The sequence below is a fragment of the Mytilus trossulus genome, chromosome 10 (assembly GCF_036588685.1).
Source record: "Mytilus trossulus isolate FHL-02 chromosome 10, PNRI_Mtr1.1.1.hap1, whole genome shotgun sequence".
NCBI lineage: Eukaryota > Metazoa > Mollusca > Bivalvia > Mytilida > Mytilidae > Mytilus > Mytilus trossulus.
In genome coordinates this window covers 1345205-1372836 of record NC_086382.1, presented here as the reverse complement: position 1 = coordinate 1372836, position 27632 = coordinate 1345205, and the positions used below count along the sequence as shown (strand labels likewise).

The 27632-nt window shown below is 32.7% G+C and overlaps 1 protein-coding gene across 2 annotated transcripts; it reads right to left on the bottom strand.

The window, feature by feature from the left end:
- Positions 1–210: 210 nt before the first annotated feature.
- Positions 211–27604, bottom strand: LOC134686703 (arginyl-tRNA--protein transferase 1-like). Of its 2 annotated transcripts, none has more exons than XM_063546386.1 (10): positions 27345–27604; positions 17698–17761; positions 15592–15965; positions 15074–15195; positions 13114–13203; positions 10145–10309; positions 9622–9815; positions 8176–8275; positions 4423–4540; positions 211–2896 (listed from the first exon to the last, which is right to left on the bottom strand). In XM_063546386.1, the coding sequence occupies exons 1-10, from the start codon at positions 27442–27444 to the stop codon at positions 2715–2717; spliced, it is 1509 nt and encodes a 502-aa protein (XP_063402456.1). In that variant the 5' UTR covers positions 27445–27604; the 3' UTR covers positions 211–2714. The 2 variants fall into 2 exon arrangements, with proteins under 2 accessions (XP_063402456.1, XP_063402458.1); XM_063546388.1 differs by lacking the exon at positions 10145–10309 and adding an exon at positions 10335–10496 and having other exon boundaries at positions 27345–27603.
- Between the last annotated feature and the right edge of the window lie 28 nt (positions 27605–27632).

Below are 27632 nucleotides of genomic sequence, written 5' to 3'. Positions count from 1 at the left end.
TATTAGATGTTAGTTAAATATCCTTAATATGACTTATAAAATAACATCCACTCAGAATTAGTTTGCTTATTTGAATCCCCTTGAAACATAAAATTTCTACCATTTTAAATAAATTTTAAAAATCTACAAGAATTGTGTATATTCTAATGTTTTTAAAGGCAGTTTTACATGACTAAGTAATTTGGCATAATCCTATACTTGCCAAGTCTGTTATATTATCTTTTTTTTTTTGATAAACAAGTGTTTGAGCAGGTTATTTTGTACAATAAACCTATATATTTTGCAGCTTCTATGACTAGGTTGTCACAGCTACGTTTACTGGTGTGTTATTTATTCCTGAGAGTACAATCAGAAGAGTAGTAAGTGGTTCTTATATGCATAATTTTAAATATACATTTCTTCTGTTACAAGAAATACCCCCCCACCCCCCTCTAATTTAAAAATTCTGCCTATTACCATTTTAACTTGAGATATTTAATATATAACTTCAAAAAATATCTCAATGAACTGTTAATTATCAAAAGAGCATCATTTTCAGATCTTGTTATTTATAAAAATTTAACATGAGCCAAGGCATTTACTAATCATATGCTATGCTACAAGATGTATTTTACTAAGACGCAAAAGTGCGTAAAAATATCTTCTTGTGTAATACCATATTAGTTTGACAAAAATATATGTGTAAAATTACCATTTAAGATAAGGCGAGGTTTAAGAATTCTTGTCAGATGTTCTGTGACTACTTGTTGTTTTTGTTTTTTCATTCAATACAGGGTAAACTATTTGCCCCATAACACCCATTTTTCTTTTCATGAAAGATGTCAATAGCTCATAAAAGGTCATTTACCAAAATTTAACCATATTCTAGATTTTTTTTTTTTTAATTATTTGGGACCCAAATAAAGCCAATGCAAATATAAAGTAAAAGTTAGAGTCAGCCTTTTCTATCCATCTTTCAATATCAACTATCTAGAAAAGGGACTCCTTTACCTACCAATATTTTAGCCTATTTTGTTCCTGAACTAATGCTCTTCACACTTATAGTATCAATTTAAATTCTAGATTTGTTTTAATTTCACATTTAAAATTCTAGATTTATTTTAATTTCACATTTTAAATTCTAGATTTTTTTTAATTTCACGTTTTAAATTCTATAGTTGTTTTAAATTTCACATTTTGAATTCTAGATTTTTTTATAAATTCACATTTTAATTAAATTTAAGGTGTTTTTGATTTTCACATTTAAAATTTTTGATTTTTTTAAAATTCACATTTTGAATTTAAGGTAAAATTTGTTCAATATATTTATGAAATAACCTTTCTGCATTAAATGAGTCCAGATAATACCAGCATGTTCATTTAACAATTTAAACATTAGCATCATTTTAAAAGGCTTGAAAATTTTAATTTTATTACAATTTCAGGCGGGTCTTATGATACCTCCTCCTATCTCATTCATATTATTTTATGTTGTAACTTCCTCATTCAAAGTTGACAACTATGGTTCCTCTGTTCTTGGTTTTACAAACCTGATGAAGGTAAATCAAGGACACACTGTTGTGTACAAGAAAATGGGTTTTAGGGTCTGGTTGGGGTTTACATTAAGGGGTTTAATATGGTACATGTACAAAATAAAGAAAAGAAACTGCGTGAGAAATATTGGTCATTTCTTAACCCTTTGACCTTGCTAGGTATATGTATATTGTGTATCACACTTAGTAACAAACATATATATGTGTACCGCATTACAGACATATATATGTGTATCACACCTACAGATATATATATGTGTACCGCACTACAGATATATATATTTATGTGTACCGCACTACAGACCTATACATGTGTACAGCACTGCAGACATATATATGTGTACTTTTCTGAACATGAAAATGAAAATCTTCCAAACAAACAAAATAATACAAAACTATACATCTTGCATACATAACTTATCATAACATAGAATCATATTCAAAACAGTGTGGTCCTGGCCATTGATTGACGACCTAAATTATCCCATTGACTGGGACAGATTAGGTGAACGTTTGTCTGTAATGACCATTGCTCACTTCTTACTTATTATAGAATTTAAACTGTGGGGTCACCAAAGGTTCTAACCGCCTTTAATAATAAAATAATTCGAAAAATTATTCAGGAATAACCTTTATATTTTGATTTATATTATTAATATAAATCAACACATCGTATTATTCCGGATTCGTTTTTCGAATTGCTTTATTTAGGTGTTGAGAACCTTTGGTGACCCCACAGATTCAGTGTCTTTAACAAGTACATAGTGAGCAGTGATTGTTACCGACAAACGTTCACCTAATCTGTCCTAGTCAATGGGATAATTTAGGTCGTCAATCAATGGCCAGGACCACACTGTTTTGAATATGATTCTATACATTGTAATCTATTAATCTTTAAAAATTCAAACAGATAACAGTACAACATCATAATGACTGGTTTGACATTACAAAATACAATTTGACAAGGTTTTCTGAAAGTCTGAGCACAACCTTTAACAATATACAGCATACATATTCTTAAATCACTGTGGTTAAACGTTAAAGGATTAAGTAGGTATGGTCATTAAAAATCAAATAAACATGATATAAATAATACATAGTTTAGAACGTGATAGAAAAGACTGTTACCACAGGAAAACATTGTCAACTAAGGCTAACAAAAACCTGACAGATAAATTGTTGTTAACCAGATCTGAATAACATCATATTTGAAGCCACTTTTTTGCCAACGAGTTGAGAGTACTGTTTAACAGCTTTAGCATCTTTGGCCTTAGGGTTAAGTTGTGTATATATAGTATAGTTCATTAACTGCCTCATAAAAAGAATTGTAATCTGATCGTCTGGTACATTTAGATTTTCATCCTCTGAAAAAGAAAATTAAAAATATTTTAAAAGACCATTATCATAAACCCATTCTCTAAATCCAATAAAATTTGTTTACACATGCATGGTATATTGTCTACTGCAGAATAATGAATTTTATCAAATTGGCAACCATTTAATTTACTGCATTAACTTAAACAACTTCCGAACTCCTAACAAACAAAAATGATGCACATGTTGTTACTAATTAATTAATTAAGACTGTAATGTGTTGCAGTTCGAAATGGACATATTTGACCTAGATACAACAACCATTCATGCTGGCTGTTCAAAACTGCTCCATCTAAAAAATCAAGTTGCCACTCGTTTGCTTGTTTACAAACAAACTAGAGGCTCTCACTTTACTGAACATTCTTGCTGTTTACAATTATCTCTATCTTTAATGATTGGCCCAGTTTTTTTCAGTGGAAAATGTTAGTAAAAATTTACAAATTATATGAAAATTGTTAAAAATTGACTATAAAGGCGATAACTCCTTAGAGGGTCAATTGAATATTTTGGTCATGTTGATTTATTTTTTGGTCTTACTTTGCTGTAAATTATTGCTGTTTACAATTTATCGCTATCTGTAATAATATTCGAGATAATAACCAAAAACGGCAAAATTTCCTTAAAATTACCAATTGAGGGGAAGCAACCTAACAACCAGTTGTACAATTCATGTGAAAATATTGGAGCAGATAGATATTGACCTGATAAACCAATTCACCCCTGACATATTTGCTCTAAATGCTTTGGTTTTTGAGTTATAAGCCAAAAACTGCATTTTACCCTTCTGTTCTATTTTTAGCCATGGTGGCCATCTTGGTTGGTTGGCCGGGTCACCGGACACAATTTTTAATCTAGATACCCCAATGATGATTGTGGCCATAAGTTTGGTTAAATTTGGCCAAGTAGTTTTTGAGAAGAAGATTTTTGTAAAATATTAAAGATTTACGAAAAATGGTTAAAAATTGACTATAAAGGGCAATAACTCCTAAACGGTTAACTGACCATTTCGGACCTGTTGACTTATTTGTAGATCTTACTTTGCTGAACATTTTTGCTGTTTATAGTTTATCTCTATCTATAATAATATTCAAGATAATGACCAAAAACAGCAAAATTTCCTTAAAATTACCAATTCAGGGGCAGCAACCTAACAACGGGTTGTCCGATTCATCTGAAAATTTCAGGGCAGATAGATCTTGACCTGATGAACAATTTTAAGATTTGCTGTGAATGCTTTTGTTTTTGAGTTATAAGCCAAAAGTTGCATTTTACCCCTATGTTCTATTTTTAGCCATGGCGGCCATCTTGGTTGGTTGGCAGGGTCACCGGACACAATTTTTAAACTAAATACCCTAATGATGATTGTGGCCAAGTTTGGTTAAATTTGGCACAGTAGTTTCAGAAGAGAAGATTTTTGTAAAAGTTAACGACGACGGACGCCAAGTGATGAGAAAAGCTCACTTGGCCCTTCGGGCCAGGTGAGCTAAAAATGTATTTTGAATCATATAAAACATACCAACTCCCTCTGGAGCCAATCTAGAATATCTGTTCTGGTCTAATTTCGGTCTACATTTCTCTATAGACTGCCATGTGAAAGTCTCAGGACATAAAAGCAAGGAAGGATAATACTGACCCTGAAATACAATATGAAATCAAATGAAATAGTAAGTAAAACTAGGTTGTGAATTTAGTTGATTGGCTGTATAAATTTCATTGCCTGCATGTCAAGGGTTTTGAGATTAACATCCTAATTGAAAACAATATAAGGTTTTTGTATCATATTCATTTAATATAAGTCTTAACAGTAAATGGTCAAGATTGACCAGGTCACCAAACAATTTGCACAATTAAAGTTGAACAAAAAAATGTCTAAGCATGCTAAAGCAGTTAACGTCACGGCACCCAAATTGCACCTATTTTGACCTATTTTTAACCTACCTTTATAAATGCTTCAGACAAAAGTTTTAATTATGTGTTTATTTTGTAGATGTTTCATTATTTACTTTATGGTTTTACCAATTTAAATTTGAATCAACATGGAAAAATTGGTATGAATTAACCTCCAAACCATCAATGATTCTGTAATGAGAACCACCCAAATTGCATCCATGCTTCAATTTGCATCGTCAAAAGTTGAATAACAGAGCTTTTGTTTAATTTCTTGAAATATTTTGAACAATTGGATATTAGTTCATGCTTACTTTTCATTTTGTGAGAAATGGATACTTGTAACATATTGTATTTGCTAATTTTAAAAAGATGACGTTTTGATGACGTCGCAAGGCGATGTTTCCATACATTTTGCTTTTTCAGTGAACACTTCATCTGTTGATAAATACTGTAAATGTTTTGTGTATATCTAAATATTTTTACCTATAATGAAAGACATGCATAGTATCATATTATAAAAATACAAATTGTTCAGTCTCTAAGATCTCTTGTACTATTTCCACTTCTATTTTTGCTAAATAGGTGCAATTTGGGTACTTGTTGCAATTTGGGTACCCAAATTGCACCTATTTAGCAAAAATATTAGGGGAAATCTTACAAGAGTTCTGACACTAGTTCTAAAATTACATTAATTGATTGGTGTGTAATGCCACCTTCAGCACTATTGTGCTATGTTTTTTTGTTTAGGTTAGCAGGAATGCTCAGTAAAAACCATTTACAATTTTCAAATTAGCCATTTAAGGGCAGATTACTCTTTTAGTCAAAATTTTATACTGGTCTAATAGGGAAATTTTTTATTTTTACTTGTAGCAAGTAAATGAGTTCGGTGACACCATTTTTGCTTTTTATTTTCTTAAAACATATAATAAAAACTATCTTCTCACAATTTATTTCAAAATTCTATCTCATAGATTTTTTTTTATGCAAACAAATGTGTTTTTCCATGAACTATCTAACTAAGTTAAGGCAATTTTCAACGACTCATAGCATGAAAAATAGCACGGTGACCCATACTTTTTATTATATTTTTGAAAAAAGCATACTAAAATCTACATTTTGGCAAATTATAAGAAAATTCTGTCTCAAACAGTATATACTTATGATCTACCTTAACAGCCACACATTTCCCGTCATAAAAGTGACATGATAATTAATAACTATCAAAATAACCCCTACTTTAATACTATCTAATTTTAATCAAGGCTAATTAGTTGTTGGACAGCTGAAATCTACCTGTTCAGGTGACAGGTAAACTATTTTCAGTACTCATATGTCAGTACTGGACATCGTATAAATTGATCGGTCTATTCAAAGTTATTTTCTTACATTTCAGCAGTTTGTCTCTAATCGACAAAATGATTGGTTTAGTTTAAAAGATTAAAATTATAAGAAATACATTTATAAACATGATTTGATGAAAATTTTAAAAGGTTTTAAAAAGAAAAAATTGTTATATAAACAAGAACATGTGTGTGCATGTGCACAGGTTGGAAATTAAATTTTGCATCCTTCATTTCTTCAAAAATGCCAAAATTATCATTGATACCTGTATCTAACATTCATTTCAAGTATTTTGTGCATTTTGTCTGTCAGCTGCTCTGGAATGTACCAAGATACTTTATAACTAATTATTACCTTGTATACCATGCTCTGGAATGTACCAATAAACTTATAACTAATTATTACCTTGTATACCATGCTCTGGAATGTACCAATAAACTTATAACTAATTATTACCTTGTATACCATGCTCTGGAATGTACCAATAAACTCATAACTAATTATTACCTTGTATACCATGCTCTGGAATGTACCAATAAACTTATAACTAATTATTACCTTGTATACCATGCTCTGGAATGTACCAATAAACTTATAACTAATTATTACCTTGTATACCATGCTCTGTAATGTACCAATAAACTTATAACTAATTATTACCTTGTATACCATGCTCTGTAATGTACCAATAAACTTATAACTAATTATTACCTTGTATACCATGCTCTGTAATGTACCAATAAACTTATAACTAATTATTACCTTGTATACCATGCTCTGGAATGTACCTTGTATACCATGCTCTGTAATGTACCAATAAACTTATAACTAATTATTACCTTGTATACCATGCTCTGGAATGTACCAATAAACTTATAACTATTACCTTGTATACCATGCTCTGGAATGTACCAATAAACTTATAACTAATTATTACCTTGTATACCATGCTCTGTAATGTACCAATATACTTATAACTAATTATTACCTTGTATACCATGCTCTGGAATGTACCAATAAACTTATAACTATTACCTTGTATACCATGCTCTGGAATGTACCAATAAACTTATAACTAATTATTACCTTGTATACCATGCTCTGGAATGTACCAATAAACTCATAACTAATTATTACCTTGTATACCATGCTCTGGAATGTACCAATAAACTTATAACTAATTATTACCTTGTATACCATGCTCTGTAATGTACCAATAAACTTATAACTAATTATTACCTTGTATACCATGCTCTGTAATGTACCAATAAACTTATAACTAATTATTACCTTGTATACCATGCTCTGTAATGTACCAATAAACTTATAACTAATTATTACCTTGTATACCATGCTCTGTAATGTACCAATAAACTTATAACTAATTATTACCTTGTATACCATGCTCTGGAATGTACCAATAAACTTATAACTATTACCTTGTATACCATGCTCTGGAATGTACCAATAAACTTATAACTAATTATTACCTTGTATACCATGCTCTGTAATGTACCAATATACTTATAACTAATTATTACCTTGTATACCATGCTCTGGAATGTACCAATAAACTTATAACTATTACCTTGTATACCATGCTCTGGAATGTACCAATAAACTTATAACTTATTATTACCTTGTATACCATGCTCTGGAATGTACCAATAAACTTATAACTTATTATTACCTTGTATACCATGCTCTGGAATGTACCAATAAACTTATAACTTATTATTACCTTGTATACCATGCTCTGGAATGTACCAATAAACTTATAACTAATTATTACCTTGTATATTATTTTGTCTGTCAGCTGCTCTGGAATGTACCAATAAACTTATAATTAATTATTACCTTGTATACCATGCTCTGGAATGTACCAATAAACTTATAACTAATTATTACCTTGTATACCATTTTGTCTGTCAGCTGCTCTGGAATGTACCAATAAACTTATAACTAATTATTACCTTGTATACCATTTTGTCTGTCAGCTGCTCTGGAATGTACCAATAAACTTATAACTTATTATTACCTTGTATACCATTTTAGAACAGGAATGTATATAATAACCCATATAATAATATTTCAGTTCTTCATCCATCTTATTTAAGGATCTTGTAAATGCAATTTCCCTGAAAATAAAAGGGCATCAATAGAGGAGTAAAGTACAAGTACATGTAATGTACAACAACAGTATATTTCATACAGAATGTTACCATTAGTAAGCCTGCAACATCACCTGAAGAATAAATGACACATGCTTTTTACACATACTCGTATTATAGTTCTTGTAAAATATCTGTTCTGCAATTTTATTTTTTAAAATGTATTTTTAAAATGCATCTTTTCTCTTGATATACAAAATAATTCATCTACTATATTTTGTTTCTGTAAATATGTGGTTGAATATATATGATGTATTTAAATCTGTGTGACCCTTGATATTTATTTTAAGACCTTATTGGCCAAGTGGTCTAAGTAGTTGCACAACTATATCAATAGCTGTCAATACTTAGATTACAAGTTAAAATTCTGCATGTAGCAGGTGCCTTTCAACTAGTAGAATCTTAATTGAGTAGAATTATCAGTTTAATACTAAGTGTTGTCATTCTCTATGGGGAATCTGGCTTCCTCTACCAGTAAAAACTGACCACAATGAAATAGCACAATAGTGTTAAATGTTATTAAACACCAACCAATCAATCATACATATTTCGCTGGTCAAAGGTATCTGATAATATGTATACCAGAAATTGTCTAAAAGCTGCCAATATTTGTATTATTGGTCAGGCAGACTGTCTTTTTTACCAGCTTTTTCAAATTGTCAGACTAGCACAATTTTAGCATATATATCTGTTACATTTTTTTATGTGTTTGAGCTTTTGATTTTGCCATTTAATAAGAGTCTTTCTGTTTTGAGTTCAGTGTTTTTGTGATTTTACTTTTTACTGTGGATTCTTAATATTTTTTGTGGGATCCCAATTTTTGTGGATTTCGTGGGTTAAATTTAACCACAAATTTAAATGTTCAACAAAGTTCAAAATTTCTATAATATAAAAAAGAAGATGTGGTATGATTGCCAATGAGAAAACTATCCACAAAAAGACCAAAATGACACAAACATTAACAATTATAGGTCACCATACGGCCTTCAACAATGAGCAAAGCCCATACCACTAAAAGTCAGCTATAAAAGGCCCCTATAAGACAAAGTAAAACAATTCAAGCGAGAAAACTAACGGCCTTATTTATGTAAAAAAATGAATGAAAACAAATATGTAACACATAAACAAACGACAACCACTGAATTACAGGCTCCTGAGTCCTGACTTGGGACAGGCACATAAGGTTGTTTGCAAACTTCAGGAAAACCATAAAAATAAAAAATATTCATGAAAATACAATTTATGCTGAGCAGAAGAAAATTGGTATCCACGAAAGTAAATGAATCCACAGTATTCTAACATAAATGACTTACTGTAAGGCTGTATAGGTTCCTAGAGCTAGAAATGAATAATCAGGATGGTAGTATAAATATACAGATGATATACAGTGGGGGAGAATGTCTACCACACCAACAGCTATAATTTTCCCATCCAGTATATAATGCTGATGAAAGGATCCATATCCCATGGACACACGACCATGTGTTTTATCTTCTCCTTTTGTCTCCTGTAAGAAATAGATGTAAATAAAATATTACTTTTTGCTGGCAGTAGCTACATGCATTATCTCATTTTGAAAAGGAAAATAAATGCACAGGCAAAAAACTATAAAGAAAGTATTATGATACATGAATTTTAATCGTTCATCTTGTTTATTTTTTCGAGATTGTCTGATATTTGTCTTACAAGTCAAAACTTTGACATTAAATTTAATAGTCTTCCACAAATATGTGCATTTCTGTTGTACAGAGGTCTTGCAAATTAATCTTTTGGTTTAATATCAAATAATTATCCATTTAAAGAGCAGCTTTACATTAAAATTTCCAAATCCCTTACCTTGAGTGGAGAATCAACTAGAAAATTTTCAAATTGACTTAGATCACAGTCACTTTCATCTTCATGATGTATGGACATTTGGTATTTCTTAAAGACTAGATGGGATTCTTTAAAACTGTCAACAAATTCTGGACGTTGCCGTGGGTTACTCCTAATCAGTTTAATCTATAAATAGAAAGGACATAGTTACCTCAAGAGGTGAATCACATAAGAATCGAGTGTACTGTTCTTCTGAAGGCTTGCTTGGAGGATCTCCGTGGATTTTCATTTGGTAGGAATGATAAACAGAATGTGACTCTTTGAAAAAGTCTTCAAAATCTTGCGATCTTGGATTAGACCTTACAAGTTTTATCTGAAATTGAAATCAAGATAATTGGTGGTTCAATCTAAAAGTTCAAATCCTTTTCTTCAATTTCAAATTCCATCAGGAAATAATACCTATAAACTTGACAGTTCAGTCTATACATATATTAAAATTGTCTAACTTCTTCCCTCGAATTTAAGCCTGAGAAAAAATCAATATTATTGGGTTGTTTGTTGATGTTTAACACCTTTCAAAGACCCTGGCTTTATCATGTTGGAAGTTTGAGGAAGCAGGGGTATCTGGAGAGAAGCTATATACAGCAACAAGCAATATATGAGACATTGGGATAAAAAAGATTTTAACGAGAGAAATTTATGTATTACTGAAAAATTATAACACCAGGGTTTTCGATATCACAAACTACTAGGGCCACGGTTTTTTAATTTGTTGGTTTACGGATTTTTCGCATAAAAAGTCGGGTCGGTCGGTCGGGAAAAAAAAAGAAAAAAAATATCTTTCAAAACAGAAAAAATATGCAAAATAAATATATATTTCACCTTACTAACAAAATGTTTATCTTATATGCTGTTTTGTCATCATTTCTCAACATTTAAGTTTGATGAAATATTATTGATCAGTGATCATGAACATCGCATGACATCATTTAATAATTTCCTGTAAAAAAGGGGGGTTGCACGGACAAAGACGAAATTAAATTGTCATTTCACAAACAAGAAAATCAGATTCGCTTCGCTCTCAGAAAACTTGGTGAATAATGATCTTCAAGCACAAAAACTGATAAAGAAAAAAAATATAAAAACGTCATACAAAAATAAGTTTCAACACACGTGTCGAAAAACAAAATAGACTGGAAAAACGACAATATCGGGTTAATCAGTTGTCATGCAATCCGGTTTTATCCCAATGATCGATATTTTTTGTTATCTATGAAACAAGAACATTTCAAATGATTTGTTAATACTCAGTACTTTAATTGATGTATTCCACCTGTCCACATTTGGACAAGTCTATTTCTCTGAGATGATGCATCTTATGGACTGATGACAAATAAGGGAAACCAACTTATTTTGTAATTGGTTTTAAACACAGGTTTCGTTCGGCAAAATTATTTGCGCAAAAGACATTTCAAGGTCAGTTATAATTGATTTGTCTATTTTTAGAAACGTAAATTGGAAGTTTTATTTTTCACAACAGAAAGTGTTATCAACTTTGTTAATGATTAATGTATTTCATTTCATAATAAAGGAAAATTTTAATTATTTTTCAGGGATAATGCATTCATAAGGGTCGGCGGGAATAAAAAAACATGAAAAGTCAATTACATTTTTATTCTGAAAATCGGCAAAATCGGGTCGGCGGATCCGTAAACCAACAAATAAAAAAACCGGGGCCTAGTCAAAACATTTACTAAATTTTATCATCGGTATAAGGACATCATTCGTAAATATAGCTCAACATGCAGACTTCTTATACATTCAGGTATTTCACATCCAATTTTTTATGGAAATATTCTTTATAAAGCACAAAGGTGTCAGTATTCACCTCAGAAACTAACAAAACCTTTGAATAGACTTATTAAGAAGGAATATATTTATGATACTGTTGTCAAGTCATTAACGATTGCATATTTTGGCGTTAATATTGAGTCACTGATAAGGTCTTTGCATCGGAACTAAACACATTTATTCTAAAAACAGTTTCTGGCATGACACGGGTTATGTTCTTCTCATATATGTTATGATGGTATGATACTAAACCCCTAACGGGTAGGATTGTGCCTGATGTTCATATGATGAAATTATAATCTCTAAGTCAGTTTAATTGAAGTCTGGAGCTGGCATGTCAGTTAACTGCTAGTAGTCTTGTTATTTATGTATTATTGTCATTTTGTTTATTTTCTTTGGTTACATCTTCTGACATCAGACTCTGACTTTTCTTGAACTGAATTTTATACATATTGTTATGCATTGATTTTTCTACATTAGTTAGAGGTATAGGGGAGGGTTGAGATCTCACAAACATGTTTAACCCCGCCGCATTTTTGCGCCTGTCCCAAGTCAGGAGCCTCTGGCCTTTGTTAGTCTTGTTTTATTTTAATTTTAGTTTCTTGTGTACAATTTGGAAATTAGTATGGCGTTCATTATCACAGAACTAGTATATATTTGTTTAGGGGCCAGCTGAAGGACGCTTCTGGATGCGGGAATTTCTTGCTACATTGAAGACCTGTTGGTGACCTTCTGCTGTTGTTTTTTTATTTGGTTGGGTAGTTGTCTCTTTGACACATTCCCCATTTCCATTCTCAATTTTATGTAATTGATTTTAAAGTTGGTCAATTTTTTATAGATGTGCAATGTTAACATTTTGCAAGTTTTAATTTGAATGTATATTTCTCTTTGTATATCTTTTCTTTCAGTATATTCAAATAATTAACATTGATAAATAGGTAGCTTATTAGTGAAATAATAATTTCTGTAGGTTGTGTCTGTTTTAGTGGTGCATAACACTACAGGGAGGTAACTCAGTAAAAATAAACTGAATGTTTTTAATCAAATTTAGTGTTAAGAAAATATAAAACTTATCAATGATCAAATTCAGTCCTTATTTTTAGGTTGAGCATAAAGACTTTTATGATTCATACCCTTACCTCTAATTTATGAGCACTTTTTTCTGTGTTAGAAGGTTCATTTAGATAGTCCTCTAGAGTTTTAACCCCATCTGTAGGATCGGTCTTCTTCTGTCAAAATAACAACAGTTCTGTTTTAAAAATCATCGCAAATAAAAACTATATACATATCATCTTGTTGTTACCTATTAAATATAACATATGCCTTTGTAAACAAGAGTGCACACACTGAAATGTCTCGCCTTCTTTACTAATCATTGATATTATGTTGATAGTCCTAAGTATAAAGCTTTATTACAACTGTCACATAAACTTAACATTAACCAAGATAGCTAAAAATAAGACCAGTAAACCATGAAAATGAGGTCAAGGTCAGATGAACCATGCCAGGCAGACATATACAGCTAACAATGCTTCCATACAACAAATATAGTTGACCTATTACTTATAATTTAAGAAAAATTGACCAAAACACAAAAGCCTAACACTATGCAATGAACTGTGAAATTGAGGTCATGGTCAAATAAAACCTGTGGGACTGACATAGAGATCATAATATATTTCCATACACCAAATATAGTTGACCTTTGGCATATGATATATCAGATAAAAAGACCAAAACTTAAAAACTTAACTTTGACCACTGAGTTACCATGAAAATGAGGTCAAGGTCAAGTGACATCTGCCCGCTAGACATGTATACCTTACAGTCATTCCATACAACAAATATTGTAGACCTGTTGCATAAAGTATGAGAAAAACAGACCAAAACACAAAAACTTAACTATAACCACTGAACCATGAAAATGAGGTCAAGGTCAGATGACACCTGCCAGTTGGACATGTACACCTTACAGTCCTTACATACACCAAATATACTAGCCCTATTGCTTATAGTATCTGAGATATGGACTTGACCACCAAAACTTAACCTTGTTCACTTATCCATGAAATGAGGTCGAGGTCAAGTGAAAACTGTCTGACGGGCATGAGGACCTTGCAAGGTACGCACATACCAAATATAGTTATCCTGTTACTTATAATAAGAGAGAATTCAACATTACAAAAATTCTGAACTTTTTTTTCAAGTGGTCACTGAACCATGAAAATGAGGTCAAGGACATTGGACATGTGACTGACGGAAACTTCGTAACATGAGGCATCTATATACAAAGTATGAAGCCTCCAGGTCTTTCACCTTCTAAAATATAAACTTTTTAAGAAGTGAGCTAACGCCGCCGCAGGATCACTATCCCTATGTCGAGCTTTCTGCAACAAAAGTTGCAGGCTCGACAAAAATCATCTTCTCTTTAAAAAATATGTAAAGATAAAAACAATACAAACACAAATGCCTTTCAAATCATTTTGCTTCTTACAAAATATTCAGTATAATTTTGTGTGAATTTTCTTGTGAAAAGAATAAATTGGAATATACAACTGTGCATAAACAAATCGTTCTTAGTTTCAAAACATTAATTAAAATTTGAACTGAATGTTAACATGTGTTTCCTACGAAGGTATTATTTAAACAATGATGGGGCAAATCAGGTAACATGCAATATATCAACAACTTTAATGTTTATAAAGTAATAAGCTTCTTTGACATAAGTGATACATTTTGGTTTTAAATATAACAAGTTGAACAATATTGTTAATAAAATGATAACTTTTAAGCATAATAACAAGTTACTACAGTACATGTGTATTGGTAATAACAGAATTTTGGTCAGTCAATATTTCAAAACAAGAAGTATACCAGTGCATGTATCACACACCTAGTAAAAATAATTGCTAGTTTACTATTTAACTTTATATACACATGCTATGGTAAGTTTTTGTATTGGTGATCATTTCTGCAATTTACACGTTTAACATACTAGATCCTACAGTTTTTTAAGATAACAGCCAGGACTGCAAAAAAAACCAATAAAAATCAACATTCCAGGTACCAGGTGAGCTAACAGGAATAACTTGAATTTACCTGAAACATTTCTTCCACTTCCTGCGGATCCTTGCCTGCCGCTAGTAATTTTTTCTTTTTTAACTCCATCCTGATATCTTTAGCTTTACGACATGGTGGTTTGTTTGGATCTGCTCCCTGCCCTGAAATCAAATAAATCATGTATTGTGTATAATAAAAATATTTGTGACAGGTCAAAATCTGAGGTCTGTAACCTGAATCCAGTAAAACATTCCATATTTTTAGTTTATTACATTTTACATGATGTCAAAGCAATAGGCTTTATAGCTAGCCACTTCTATACAGTATGGGTTTTGTTCATTGTTTTCTCTTATTTCTATAACTGTTTCCAGGGGTATGTATACAATAATTGTTATGTTGATTTGAGTAGAGACATGTTTTCTAGAATTAAATAAAAGTGAGTTTTAAATTGAACAAAATTAAAAAAATTTAAAACAACTTTTTTTTCTAATCCACCTTAGACTTGAGCACTGTACCCATAGTCCCATACAACTTTTATATATACATAAGATATTTACCCTTTCTGATTTCCTTTTTTGATTTTGAAGCTTCTTCTGATTTACTTATTTCCATTGAACAATCCTTCACTGTTTCTGGTTTAGGAGGTGATAAGGTTTCTGTATTTTGTACTCCCGGAGTAGTCTCCCCTTCAACAGTTGGTGTTTCCCCTTCTGGCACATTTCCTGCTTCTGAATGAGGGGCATCTCGAGCGCCATCCTGATCTTGACCTTTAACCTCTCCTGGTTTTATCCCATGTATAAGATATTTGTTGACCTGTTTGATTATCTTCTTGTGAGATTTATTCATCCGAAAATTTAGTGCCTCCATTTTTATGGTATAATGTGGACAGCATGTTTTGTTCATTAGCGGTTTGTAACAGTACTTCCCACTCCTAAGATAAATATGAAGAAAAAATGTTACTTTTCTACATTGGCTAGAGGTATAGGGGGAGGGTTGAGATCTCTTAAACATGTTTAACCCTGCCGCATTTTTGAGCCTGTCCCAAGTCAGGAGCCTCTGGTATTTGTTAGTCTTGTATTATTTTAATTTTAGTTTCTTGTGTACAATTTGGAAATTAGTATGGCGTTCATTATCACTGATCTAGTATATATTTGTTTAGGGGCCAGCTAAAGGACTCCCCCGGGTGTGGGAATTTCTAGTTACATTGAAGACCTGTTGATGACCTTCTGTTGTTGTTTTTTCTATGGGTTGTTGTCTCTTTGATACATTCCCAATTTCCATTCTCAATTCTAAAGTAAATCTATACATTGCGCCCTATGTTTTTTGTTAACTTAAATACATTATCTGATAACTAGTCTCAACCAATATTAAACTTTACAGATGGGCTTTTTAAAATAAGATGGAAAAGGGGCATGGCAACGAATCGTTCTCCTTAAAAGGGCAGGAATTCAAGAAAACATACCACACCAAAACATCCTGCGGGAACCACTATATCATTTTAACTTTATTTATGACTCTTTTTATTTTTGTTAACTTATAACTAACAGGACTTATAGTTGCTAAGTAATATAAATATAAAATGTATCCATACTGTTGACTGATCATCCAATATCAAGCTTCTGATTTTTGTAGGACTACAGTGGATTCATTATTATTTGTATTTCATGGGTACTAATAAACCACAAATTTATTTGTTCAACGAATAACACATTTTTTATAAGGTTGTATTCCATGCATTCAGACATCATGGACATAGGCGGAACTGCAAATTGAAATACCCACAAAATGCAAATATAATCTTAATCCAAAAAAATGTGTACCAAGAAAAAATGAATGAATTCACAGTTAGGATATTTTCATCTTACTACAATGTAGCTGGACTTATTGATTTGATATTTGGAATATTTAAAGAATGACTGTAACATTTTTTCTGTCTATGGAGAAATAACATAAAAAATTTGGTGCACACTGAATAACGAGCGTAGCGGGTTATTTAACAGTGTGCACCAATTTTTTTTCTGTTATGTCGAATAGACAGAAAAAATATTACAGTCATTTCTTATAATTTAATTCTTAATTTCATTTCAAACCGTAGAAAACCATGAAAAAACGTTGATGACATCACGGTCACATGACTAAATCATGTCTATGGGCTTATAACAAAATAACGTCAGCCAATCAGAAGACGTGTTACATTCGCAATTAAATTATTGTTTAATGATGGCCAATGAATGGCAAGTGACAGGTTGAGTTATGATTTTGCCTCATGTTTATAATTTGAAAGAGAAATTAAGTTAAATATAAGGATTCACATATGTTTAAGCATGAAGAAAAAAGTATGCAACTGATTTGCCAGACTGAAGGATGGACCATGATGGACAGACAGACAGACTCTGTGCAAACCTAAAGTAAATTCTTTGGTAGGTGACAAATTACATACTCTAAAATCATTTCTATTTTTGGCTACAAAAGCCGTTCATCAGTTTCATAAACAGGGGCGGATCCAGTCATTTTAAAAAGGGGGGTGCAACCCAGGACAAAGGGGGGTTCCAACTATATGTCCCCATTCAAATGCATTGATCATAAAAAAAAAAAGAGGGGGGGGGGGGGGGTCCAACCCCCAGAACCCTTCCCCTGGATCTGCCACTGATAGAACAACATACCTTCTCCATCCTCTGTCAATTAGATCTTGATAGTTCTGTACAGTCAAGGCATGTGCCCACATTCCTTCAAATATACATTGATATATATATAACAAGTCAAAAAGGGTACAACATCACCATTAAATAACTATAAAATGAACAAATATTAGATATTTCGGATAACAGATATCCTTCTTCGATAATAGCACGATGTCAAATGAATCATGTCAATATATTCAAATTGAGACACTATCAAAATCTTGAAAGTTTATACAATTTAAGATGACACAACAGAAGCTGATACAATTTTAAAATTTCAAAACACTATGCAAAGATTACAAAGATATGCAAATACTCCATCGCCCTTTAAGATTAATCGTTGACTATTTATTCAGTCATTTAACATTGATATATACAACTGTCACTCTAATATAAGTATAATCAATTTAACTATTGTCAGTTTAATTTCTTAATTTTGTATGCCATAACCATTTAATGTAAACATGGTAAATGTGTTTGTGCTAATTAAATATTGTCTATATTGTCTATTGTCTATATAACATAAAATATAAATTAAGTTTATGTCTATAGATGTTTTATTTGAAAAAGTATTGGGTTTTTTAACAACCTTGACTGGCAAATGACTGGCTATATAAAGTCCTTGCACGGTCATGATAATCCTCCTTGAACCATTTTGTGAACTATATCATATTTTTGGAAAATCAAAGACTATGATGTGGGTCTCATTGGGGTCTAAGCGTGACACAGGATTGTAGATTTTTTGTAAGCGTGACACGTGAAAGTCAAATTATTGTGGTGTGAAAACGGGAAATGAGGTCTTGCAGGACCCGGGAAATGACAAAAAAATGAGAATTGCTTACGTACATAGTGTAAGCCGGATACAGGGATCTGACAAAACAGTAAGCGGGATCAGGGACCGGAACCCCCCCCCCCCCCCAAAATGAGACCCCCCATGATGACTGAATTAAATTATTATCTTCTTTTGGAATAAATCTCATGTTTGAATATGGACCATAATTTGCTATTGGGCTCCGTTTCCTATAACTATAGAAAAGTGATAAAATGTGAATTACTGTAAGAAAAGTTGCAACTTCATCTAAAGATGCCATTATTTTTATCAACATACAAGTGTATGCTACTCTTCCCTAGAAAAAAAATTAAAATATACGAATTTCAAAGATTCTACAACCGTATTTTGGTGTCGTTTCTCGCGTTATTTATTGCTTCTGAAGAGCATAACGCTGACTGATTTATAGATAATCGTCACCGGCAAATTTGTAACTTTTGCTTTCAAATAAGGAAGAACATCGACCAATAAGAATAGTGAGAAGAAAATGCCGAGAACTATAAGTTTTTATGTAGCAGATGTAAGAACAGTGGCGTGATTTTTGTGTCCGATTTCGTAACGCAATTTTTAGATGATGTAATCTGCTTTGTTGTAATAGAATTTTTAAAAACAATATGCAAATATGAACACTCGCGAGATGTTCAAACAGGTAAATCCGAGATGATTTACATTCTTGTTTTGATCTTCGTAATAATTAAGTAAGAAAATTACTTTGCCGTTATGCGTTACATTTCACACGAAACAGAAGTCCAGTTATTTATTAAAATTTTTTTGTCCTTAAGTTCTAACCATTTCCGGTCATACGTGAAACATGTGACTAACATGTGATCAAGCCATTACGGCCGGATGTACGAAATACTAGGTCTAAACATTGTTTTTGTTTCCAACGGGATGTTAGCAAACATAATCTGTAGACTTGTTTCGTCTTGTTCAAAAGGGGAAAATACAATTGTCAAAGAGATTGCGCCGGTGGTCTGTTATTTTTCCTATGTGCATAATGTTACATACGATCCTGTGTGAAAATAAATGCCCAATGACTTGACAAAATCGATTTCATATTTGACAGACGTTAGAACACACTTCGTTTCCCGATAATGACGTGAAGAGTCCTTGGAAAAATCAATCGAAATTACGTCTCTTATCATTGTACCAATGCTCGTTGGATTGATTTAACTTCAGCAGTAAATATTACTGGATATTTTAGGTGAATAAATATAATTTAATAACAAATACATGTTCATGATGTTAATATACCGTTACACTTAGAATGTACAAAGTTGGAATCCTGTCACAGTTTTTAATTAATATTTTTTATTCATGTTCTGCAAACACTTATCAGAAACGCAATAAATTTGTCAAAGGAGAAGTAAACTTTTAGCATGCATGACTTGAAAGGAAGTACAAATGTACTTTATTGATTTTAGCCCCCTAAAGTAGGTTAAAATGTGGAAACCCTGTAGATGGTGTACAGGTCACAAGTATCACATTGTGTCTACATGGTCTATTTTAAAGATTTTAATTCCAAGTTAAAGGATTTTTCTTTACTGGATTTAAAGAATGTTACATTGCCAATGATTTGGAATAAATTGTATATAACTGGAAAATCAAAACCAAATATAAATACATTTTTTTTTGCTTAAAAATCATGATTCAACGATTATGGTATCCTGTATCAATGGAGAAAATATGGAAAATTCTGAATAAATTGTACTAATTGTTTTCAAAACAAGCACATATTTAGGAGTTTTATAATACTGTTACATTTAAGATGGATTTTAAGAAAAAGTATACTGTTCAGATTATTTTAAGCAGATTTTGCAATAAAATAAAACTAAAAAAATGCTTTCGGTTTCTTATGGTTTCCTGTCAGGTTTAAAAAAAACATTAATATAACATTGAAAATAGATTTTAAATATTAACATGAAGCAAGTAACACTAGTAATGGTGTTTATTTATGCCTTTTGAATTATATTGTGCAAAATAAAGAAAATAAAAATTGGTTTCCTGTTTGGTTTCATGTCACGTAAACGGTGAATCAAAATGTATTAATTTTTTCTCGAAAAACTCAATTGTTCCATTCATACTATTCTAACACCAACACAACCCACTAAATAAAAGTTAAAATTTTAGAACTTATAAAAAAGACTTCCGGTCGAGAAAACATGGTTGACGTTTGAGAGAATGCTCTGAAGTTTTATGATTTTATACACTCACATATTTTTACACAGTGCGTTGATATATATACGAACTTCCCAAATTAATTGGTGATTCATCTCTCCGTCGTAAGCTCCTGCCCCAACACTGAGAAAGATCGTTTTACATGAACTTTGCCTCACGGTTGCAGTGAAGCTGCCATATTTGGAACAAAATTGCAAGGATTTTATTGTGATTTTTAGAATTTTAAATCATTTTAAAGCGTATTTTACTCCATTTCTCACCGCATATGCATACAGAATTCATACATAGTCATCAACACTCCTTTTAAAACTTTCTTTTTATATGAATTTCAAGTTTTATCGGAACATTTTTAATCATATAAAATTGTGTCGCCACTTGTACATAGCTACATTAAAGACCTTTTAACTGTACCATCATTTAAGTCATTCAATAGAAAAACCAAATAAATAGCAAAATGGATGAAGTGAGACGTAGCTCAAGAATGAAAGTTAACAAGGTATCCTTCACACCAGGAAAAATGTCAACACGAAGTCGTCAAGGTATGAGGGCCAATAGAAATGATATCAGTACACATATTGTCAAATATAAACTTGATAAGACAAAAGCTATTAAAAAACAAAAGGATGCAACAGAAAGACCCTTCAATGTGGCGGTCAAACCTGCAACAGGTAACATTGTTTTGCTTTTCTCCCCAGCTGCATACCTAGAATTTAAAGCAGTTACAATTAACTATCTCAAAAGCAAGAATCTTTTGTTACACACAACAGAAACAACTGACAAAGATGGTGCTATAGTGTCTGAATCTGTATCAATCAACGACAATGGCAAAAAACTTTTTGTGTTGAATTTCTATAACTCTACCTCAAAACTCCTACTAAATGGCAACAAAGATCATATAAAGAGGTTTATCAATGACTTTCTGGGGGATATCTTGGTTGTACTAGACCACAACAAAGACTTTGAAGAAGTCAATAGAACGATACGTAAATGCTGCGAGCAGTATTTAGACAGTAACTCTAAACTTCAGCCACCAACCACAAATGACCGTACGAATCAAGAGCAGGTAACACCAACTAGGCCTATTGAGTCCAATAAAAAAGATAACTCTGTTAAACATTTGTCCAATAAACACCCTGCGATCTGTGATATATCTCAGCCTATCACACCACTGAGTAATACTAACAGATATCCAAGCTGCCCGGTCTGTAATCAACCATGTAATGATCAACCAAATTCTGTGGCATGCGATTTATGTAATCAATGGGTCCATTATCAATGTGAAAAACTCACTCCAACTGAAATATGGGATATTGAACAATCAACTGAACAATATGTCTGCAAAGTATGCTCAGCTCAAGTGGCAAACATCTGCCCAAATGTATCGTCACCATCTGGACACACTATCATAAACAGTAATGCTAGCAATACACAATCTGAGCCAATGATTTCTACACCAAAACCAGTTATATCTCCAATACAACCACCCCTGCACCCAACTGATGATAATGATAACCCGTCATCTGTGCTAAAAGAAGAAATAAAACATCTAAAATCTGTTGTGGAACAAAGAGATAGAACAATAAAATCAAAAGACAATAAAATCATTAAGTATGAATCAGAAATAGTACAATTGAAGAAACAATTAGCCACAAATCGCTCATATGCGATTACAATAGAAGAAAAGAACAAAGAATTGCAACAATCTCTGCTTATTTCATCGCAAAGAATTGAACAGTTAGAACATGAAACTAATAAAACTCCTCTGAGCGGAACTACGTCTCAATCCCAATCAAGCGAAAAAAGTGAAATGAAAATCTGGTTTCTTGAACAAAAATTACGACAGGTCGAACTAGACGTGCACAAAAACAATACTGAACTCCTTATCTTGAAAAACAACTCAACTCATAAGACAATTGGTGCTTCACAGAAGCCGAGAAAAAGGAGAAGAAAACCAAACCATATGCCTCCACCAAATACAAATAAGGAGCAACAACCCTGTACGCCACATGGAACACCTACATCCATAATTGCAAACAGTTTTGAAGATCTTAATTTCAATTCTCTTAATGATGAGGATTTTTTAGACAAACCCTCACCGACGAAAACTCGGAAAAAAGAAAAACATCATATCCAAAATACACATCGACAGCGTACACCAACAAGGCATCAGAACACCAGGAAAACAATTACTCCGAACAACAATCTGAGTTTAAACTGGGAGAGAGCACCTGCAATGAGCCTTCCAAAATACCAACACCAGGGGACTTTCCTCACAAATTTTACAGGGCATCAGAACATCAGACAAATAGCCACTCCGAACAACAATCACAATCAAAACTGGGAAATGACACCTGCTGCAAGCCTTCCAAAATACTACCACCAACAGACTCACCACTGCAACCTGATGTCTCCTCTGCCTGCTCATCGAACTTTTTAATACAAAAAGCAATTACGGCAGTGTCTCTGAACATAGAGGGACTGACAAGCAACAAACTCTACTTAGAAACTTTAGCAAATCGAGCAGACTTTATTTTATTACAAGAACACTGGCTACATAATTTTGAAAAATTTAAACTTCAAGAATGTTTGAGCGACTTTATTTGTTTCACTAAGTGTTTCGATGACAACTTGTTCACAGATCTTTCGGAAAGGCGTAGGGGGCATGCTGGAGTATCTATATGCGCTCACAAGAAACTTGAACAATTCATTGAACCTCTACCGGATGGCAGTAACAGAATAGTTGGGATTAGATTTAATGTGGAAAACCCGATCGTGTTCTTATGCGTTTACATGCCCTGTAGGGGTAATTCCAACACGTTAGATGACTATCAACAAATTCTTGATGAATTATCTGAAATCATCATAAAATATAGTGGCTCTGCAAGCATAGTGATTGGTGGAGACATGAACGCATCTATAAAGAGAAATTCTTCTCAGGACAAAGCTTTTATGAATTTTATTAAAGAAAATGGAATGTATATACCAAAATCTTGTGGTTCTGATTTTACCTTTTATCATTATAACGGAAGAGATGCTTCCCAGATTGATTACTTCATGCAGAGCAGTGACCTGATATCAACATACATAACATTCGACAGGGAACCAACTAACTCATCTACTCACAATCCCATTCTTGTGAAGATACCATGTGAGATAAAACTATCAAATCAAAGAGATGGAAAACTAAATCAGTTAAGGATCAATTGGAATAAGATAGACAAAAAAGGATATGAAGAAGAAGTTGAATCTAGATTAGCACTCATAGATGACAATGAACTCATACTGACATGTGACAATATATCAGATAATATCAATTCCATCTGTAAGATACTGTCTGAATCAGCAGTAAAGAACAGTAGTGTTCCTATAAACAGAAGGAAAAGAACAGGAAAACCAAGGAAAAAACCGTGGGCGCCAGAAATTGCTAGTGCGGCTAAGTCAAGCAAGACACACCATGCAAAATGGAAAGCTGCGGGCAAACCAACAAATCCAGAAAACGAGATTTATAAAAACAATAAGAACTCTAAGAAAAAACTAAGATCACTCCAAAGGAGGCTTGAAGCGACAAATAGAAACAACAAATACCAGGAACTAATGGAACTAAACGAAAGGAACGACAAAGGGTTTTACAAACTGGTGAGGAAACAACGTGACCCGTCGAACCCCTCAGGATCATCTTTGATATTTAAAGATAATACTTTAAATGACCAAATTGAAATTACAGAGGCATTCGCTCAATACTTTGAAGAACTCTCAACACCATGTGAAAATGTGAACTTTGACAATGATCACTTTACAAATGTAAAGCGAGACATCACAAGTCTCACTGAACTATTTAAACACTCAAAAAACCATAACATACCAGTAACTACAACGGAAGAGGTAAAGAAAACTGTGCTATCATTCAAAAATGGAAAATCCCCAGATGAAGAAAACATCACCGCTGAACATGTTAAGTTTGGAGGACAAACACTCATTTCTATCTTGACAAATATCATCAACTTCATCTTTCAAAATCTTGATATCCCATCTTTACTAAAGAGTGGAATAGCCTGTCCAATATTGAAAAAAGGAAAAAAGAAAACGGATCCAAACTCCTACAGAAAAATTGTCATCACTATGTTCATTGGAAAAATTGTCGAGAAGCTGCATCTTCAAAACAACCAAGATTCAATAAACAAACAACAAAGTAGACTTCAGAAAGGATTTACCAAAGGACAAATGCCTGCAATTGCTGCCTTAATACTCACAGAGCTTATAACAGAAGCAAACAAGTCAAACTCAAGCCTGTATATAGCACTTATGGATGCCAAGAAAGCGTTTGATATCCTTTGGCACTTGGGTCTGCTTAGAGAAATGTATAACTTTGGACTACATGGGGACAACTGGCTATTCTTCAAAAACTGGTACGAGGAAGTTACATCAAAAATAAAATGGAATGGAAACATCTCAAGACCTATCCAAGAACAACAAGGAGTGAGGCAGGGAGGTGTATGGTCACCCACTGCTTACAAAATTTTTATCAATAAACTGTTGAAGACATTTGAGAAAAACCAATTGGGGGCATATATTGGATGTACCTACTGCGGCATCCCAACTGTGGCGGACGATGTCACCTTCATATCGAAGAGCCCCACTGAGCTCCAAACAATGTTAGACATACAAGCATATTATGCGAACAAACAGAGATACTTACTAAGTGAACAAAAGTCGACGATTCTAGTACTCAACGACAAGGAAAATAGATCATGGTCACTTAACAACAAAGACTTATCAACTTCTGAATCAGCTGTGCATTTAGGAATTGAGAGAGACTCTACATCGAAATCAGGCTCAAAAGAGGTGATATGCAAGCGAGTGATTACAGCTAGAAAGACCACTTACTCTCTAATGGGTGCAGGGCTCCACGGGCTAAACGGTGTAAATCCACATGTTTCAGCACACCTTATTCAGATTTATGTGATACCCAGATTGCTGTATGGCCTAGATGTAATAAACATTTCAAGAAATGACATGGAGAAACTAGAGGTGTACCATAGGAAACTCATGAAACAAATTCAACACCTTCCAATAAGATCAGCCAACTCAGCATCTCTCCTTCTACTAGGACGAATTCCTATCATAGGTGAAATTCACAAGAAAATCCTTAAAACATTCGGGAATATCATCAGGAACGACGAATCAGTGGAAAAAGATATTGCGATCCGTCAGCTTGCCATGAAATCAATCAGCTCTGGAAGCTGGTTTCCAAAAGTAGCCGAAATTGCAGATCAATATAACTTACCTTCTCCGCATGATCTCATTGACAACCCACCAATAAAAGAAACTTGGAACAAGCTGGTCAATCAAACAATTAGCAGTCATTTCATTTTAACTCTACAACAAGAAGCAGAGAATAAATCTACTTTAAAATATTTGAACTTAAGTGATACAGTACCAGGAAAACCACACAACATCTGGACAAGCTGTGGTAATGAACCGTTTGCAATAATCATGGCACACTTAAAAGCCAAAATTGCAGTGGGAACAATCGTACTGCAAAGCTCAAAAGCAAAACATTCAAAGTCAGAAGTGTCACCAATTTGTCAGTTATGTCATATTGAGACAGAGGATATGATTCACTTTTTGATTAAATGCACAGTGCTGAAAACAACTAGATCACCATTTTTGCAGGAGTTAAAAACCTTTGTCAAAACATGCTTGAGAGGAGAGAATGATGAGACATTATTCCATGAATTGTTCAATAACAACGAGTATTTAGCTAGATTGATCATTGACTGTTCGTTTTTCCACTTTCTCAAAAATACAGAGAAAACTCGGATAGAAACAATCTCAAGAGGCTTATGCTACAAATTATACCAAAGGCGAGCAACTATATTGGCCGAAAATTCGTAATTATCGCAGATTATGGGCAGGAGCTATTGTGAATGACTTAAAAGATGTAACAGTAGTGACAGATATTCCTTGAATCAATGTAAATATCTAACGATTATAGGGATCCTTCTTAACCTTATGACTTAATGTAAATACCGTGTGATAAGATTTACGTTTGTGTGTATATATATAACTATTCCGTAATATGTGAGTGTTTTTTTATATGATGTTGGGATTTTAAAAGTCTACGCCGTTACACAAGGACGGTGGTTCTCCTACAATAGGAGGGAGATACTAAAGAAGAAGAAGAAGAAGAAGAACAAAAAGAAACCAAAGGCCGAATACCAAATTATGGTCCATATGTCATTCAAAATTTTAAAAAAAGACTGCAGCAATGCAAGGGAAATTTCAAGACAAGTGAAGTAAATCGAAAGGATGTTAAGTAATCTTGTTCAAAATTGAGAGGGGGGAGGGGGAAACCCTAAAAGATTATGTGAAGACAGATCTACATGTAGATCGTTATTCGTTTGCCCAAATCATACACAATTTTGAAAGTTTCTGAAGAGTAATTTTGTGATTATTTGGAGATCATCAAAATAAATATATTAAGCATGATAGACACTTTATAGGGATTTGATGCTTCATTTGTCATGACAACATGCCAACAACTCTCGTATTTGTTGTTTTCCTAACGTTGATCATGACAATTACTATCTATAATTATGGAGAATTATGCATTAAAAATTACCATCTGAAATGTTGCCATTTGGACTTTTACAATAACCACAGCGGTGTCCGTTTCCATTGCCATACCATTCAACGATTCCGTATGAATCCTTGGACGCCATGATAAGGATATTCAGTGCAGAAAGCTACTTTCACTTTGACAAATTATTAAATAAAAACGCTTAAAAATTATTTCATTGATTCCAAAAGAAGGTTTGACTAAATAATGAACAAAAAGTAACTTCGAAATCTAATCTTTAAGTTGGAAACCCCAAAAAAGGAAAATTTCTGAATAAATATTAGAGTTATC

Excerpts from the sequence above, each read along its gene's own strand:
- LOC134686703 (XM_063546386.1), bottom strand. The coding sequence starts at position 27,444 with ATGGCGTCCAAGGATTCATACGGAATCGTTGAATGGTATGGCAATGGA. Across the intron at positions 15,196-15,591 it reads AAAAAAGGAAATCAGAAAGG|GGCAGGGAGCAGATCCAAAC; the intron begins GTAAATATCTTA and ends ATTTGATTTCAG. Across the intron at positions 13,204-15,073 it reads AAGTGGAAGAAATGTTTCAG|AAGAAGACCGATCCTACAGA; the intron begins GTAAATTCAAGT and ends TTATTTTGACAG.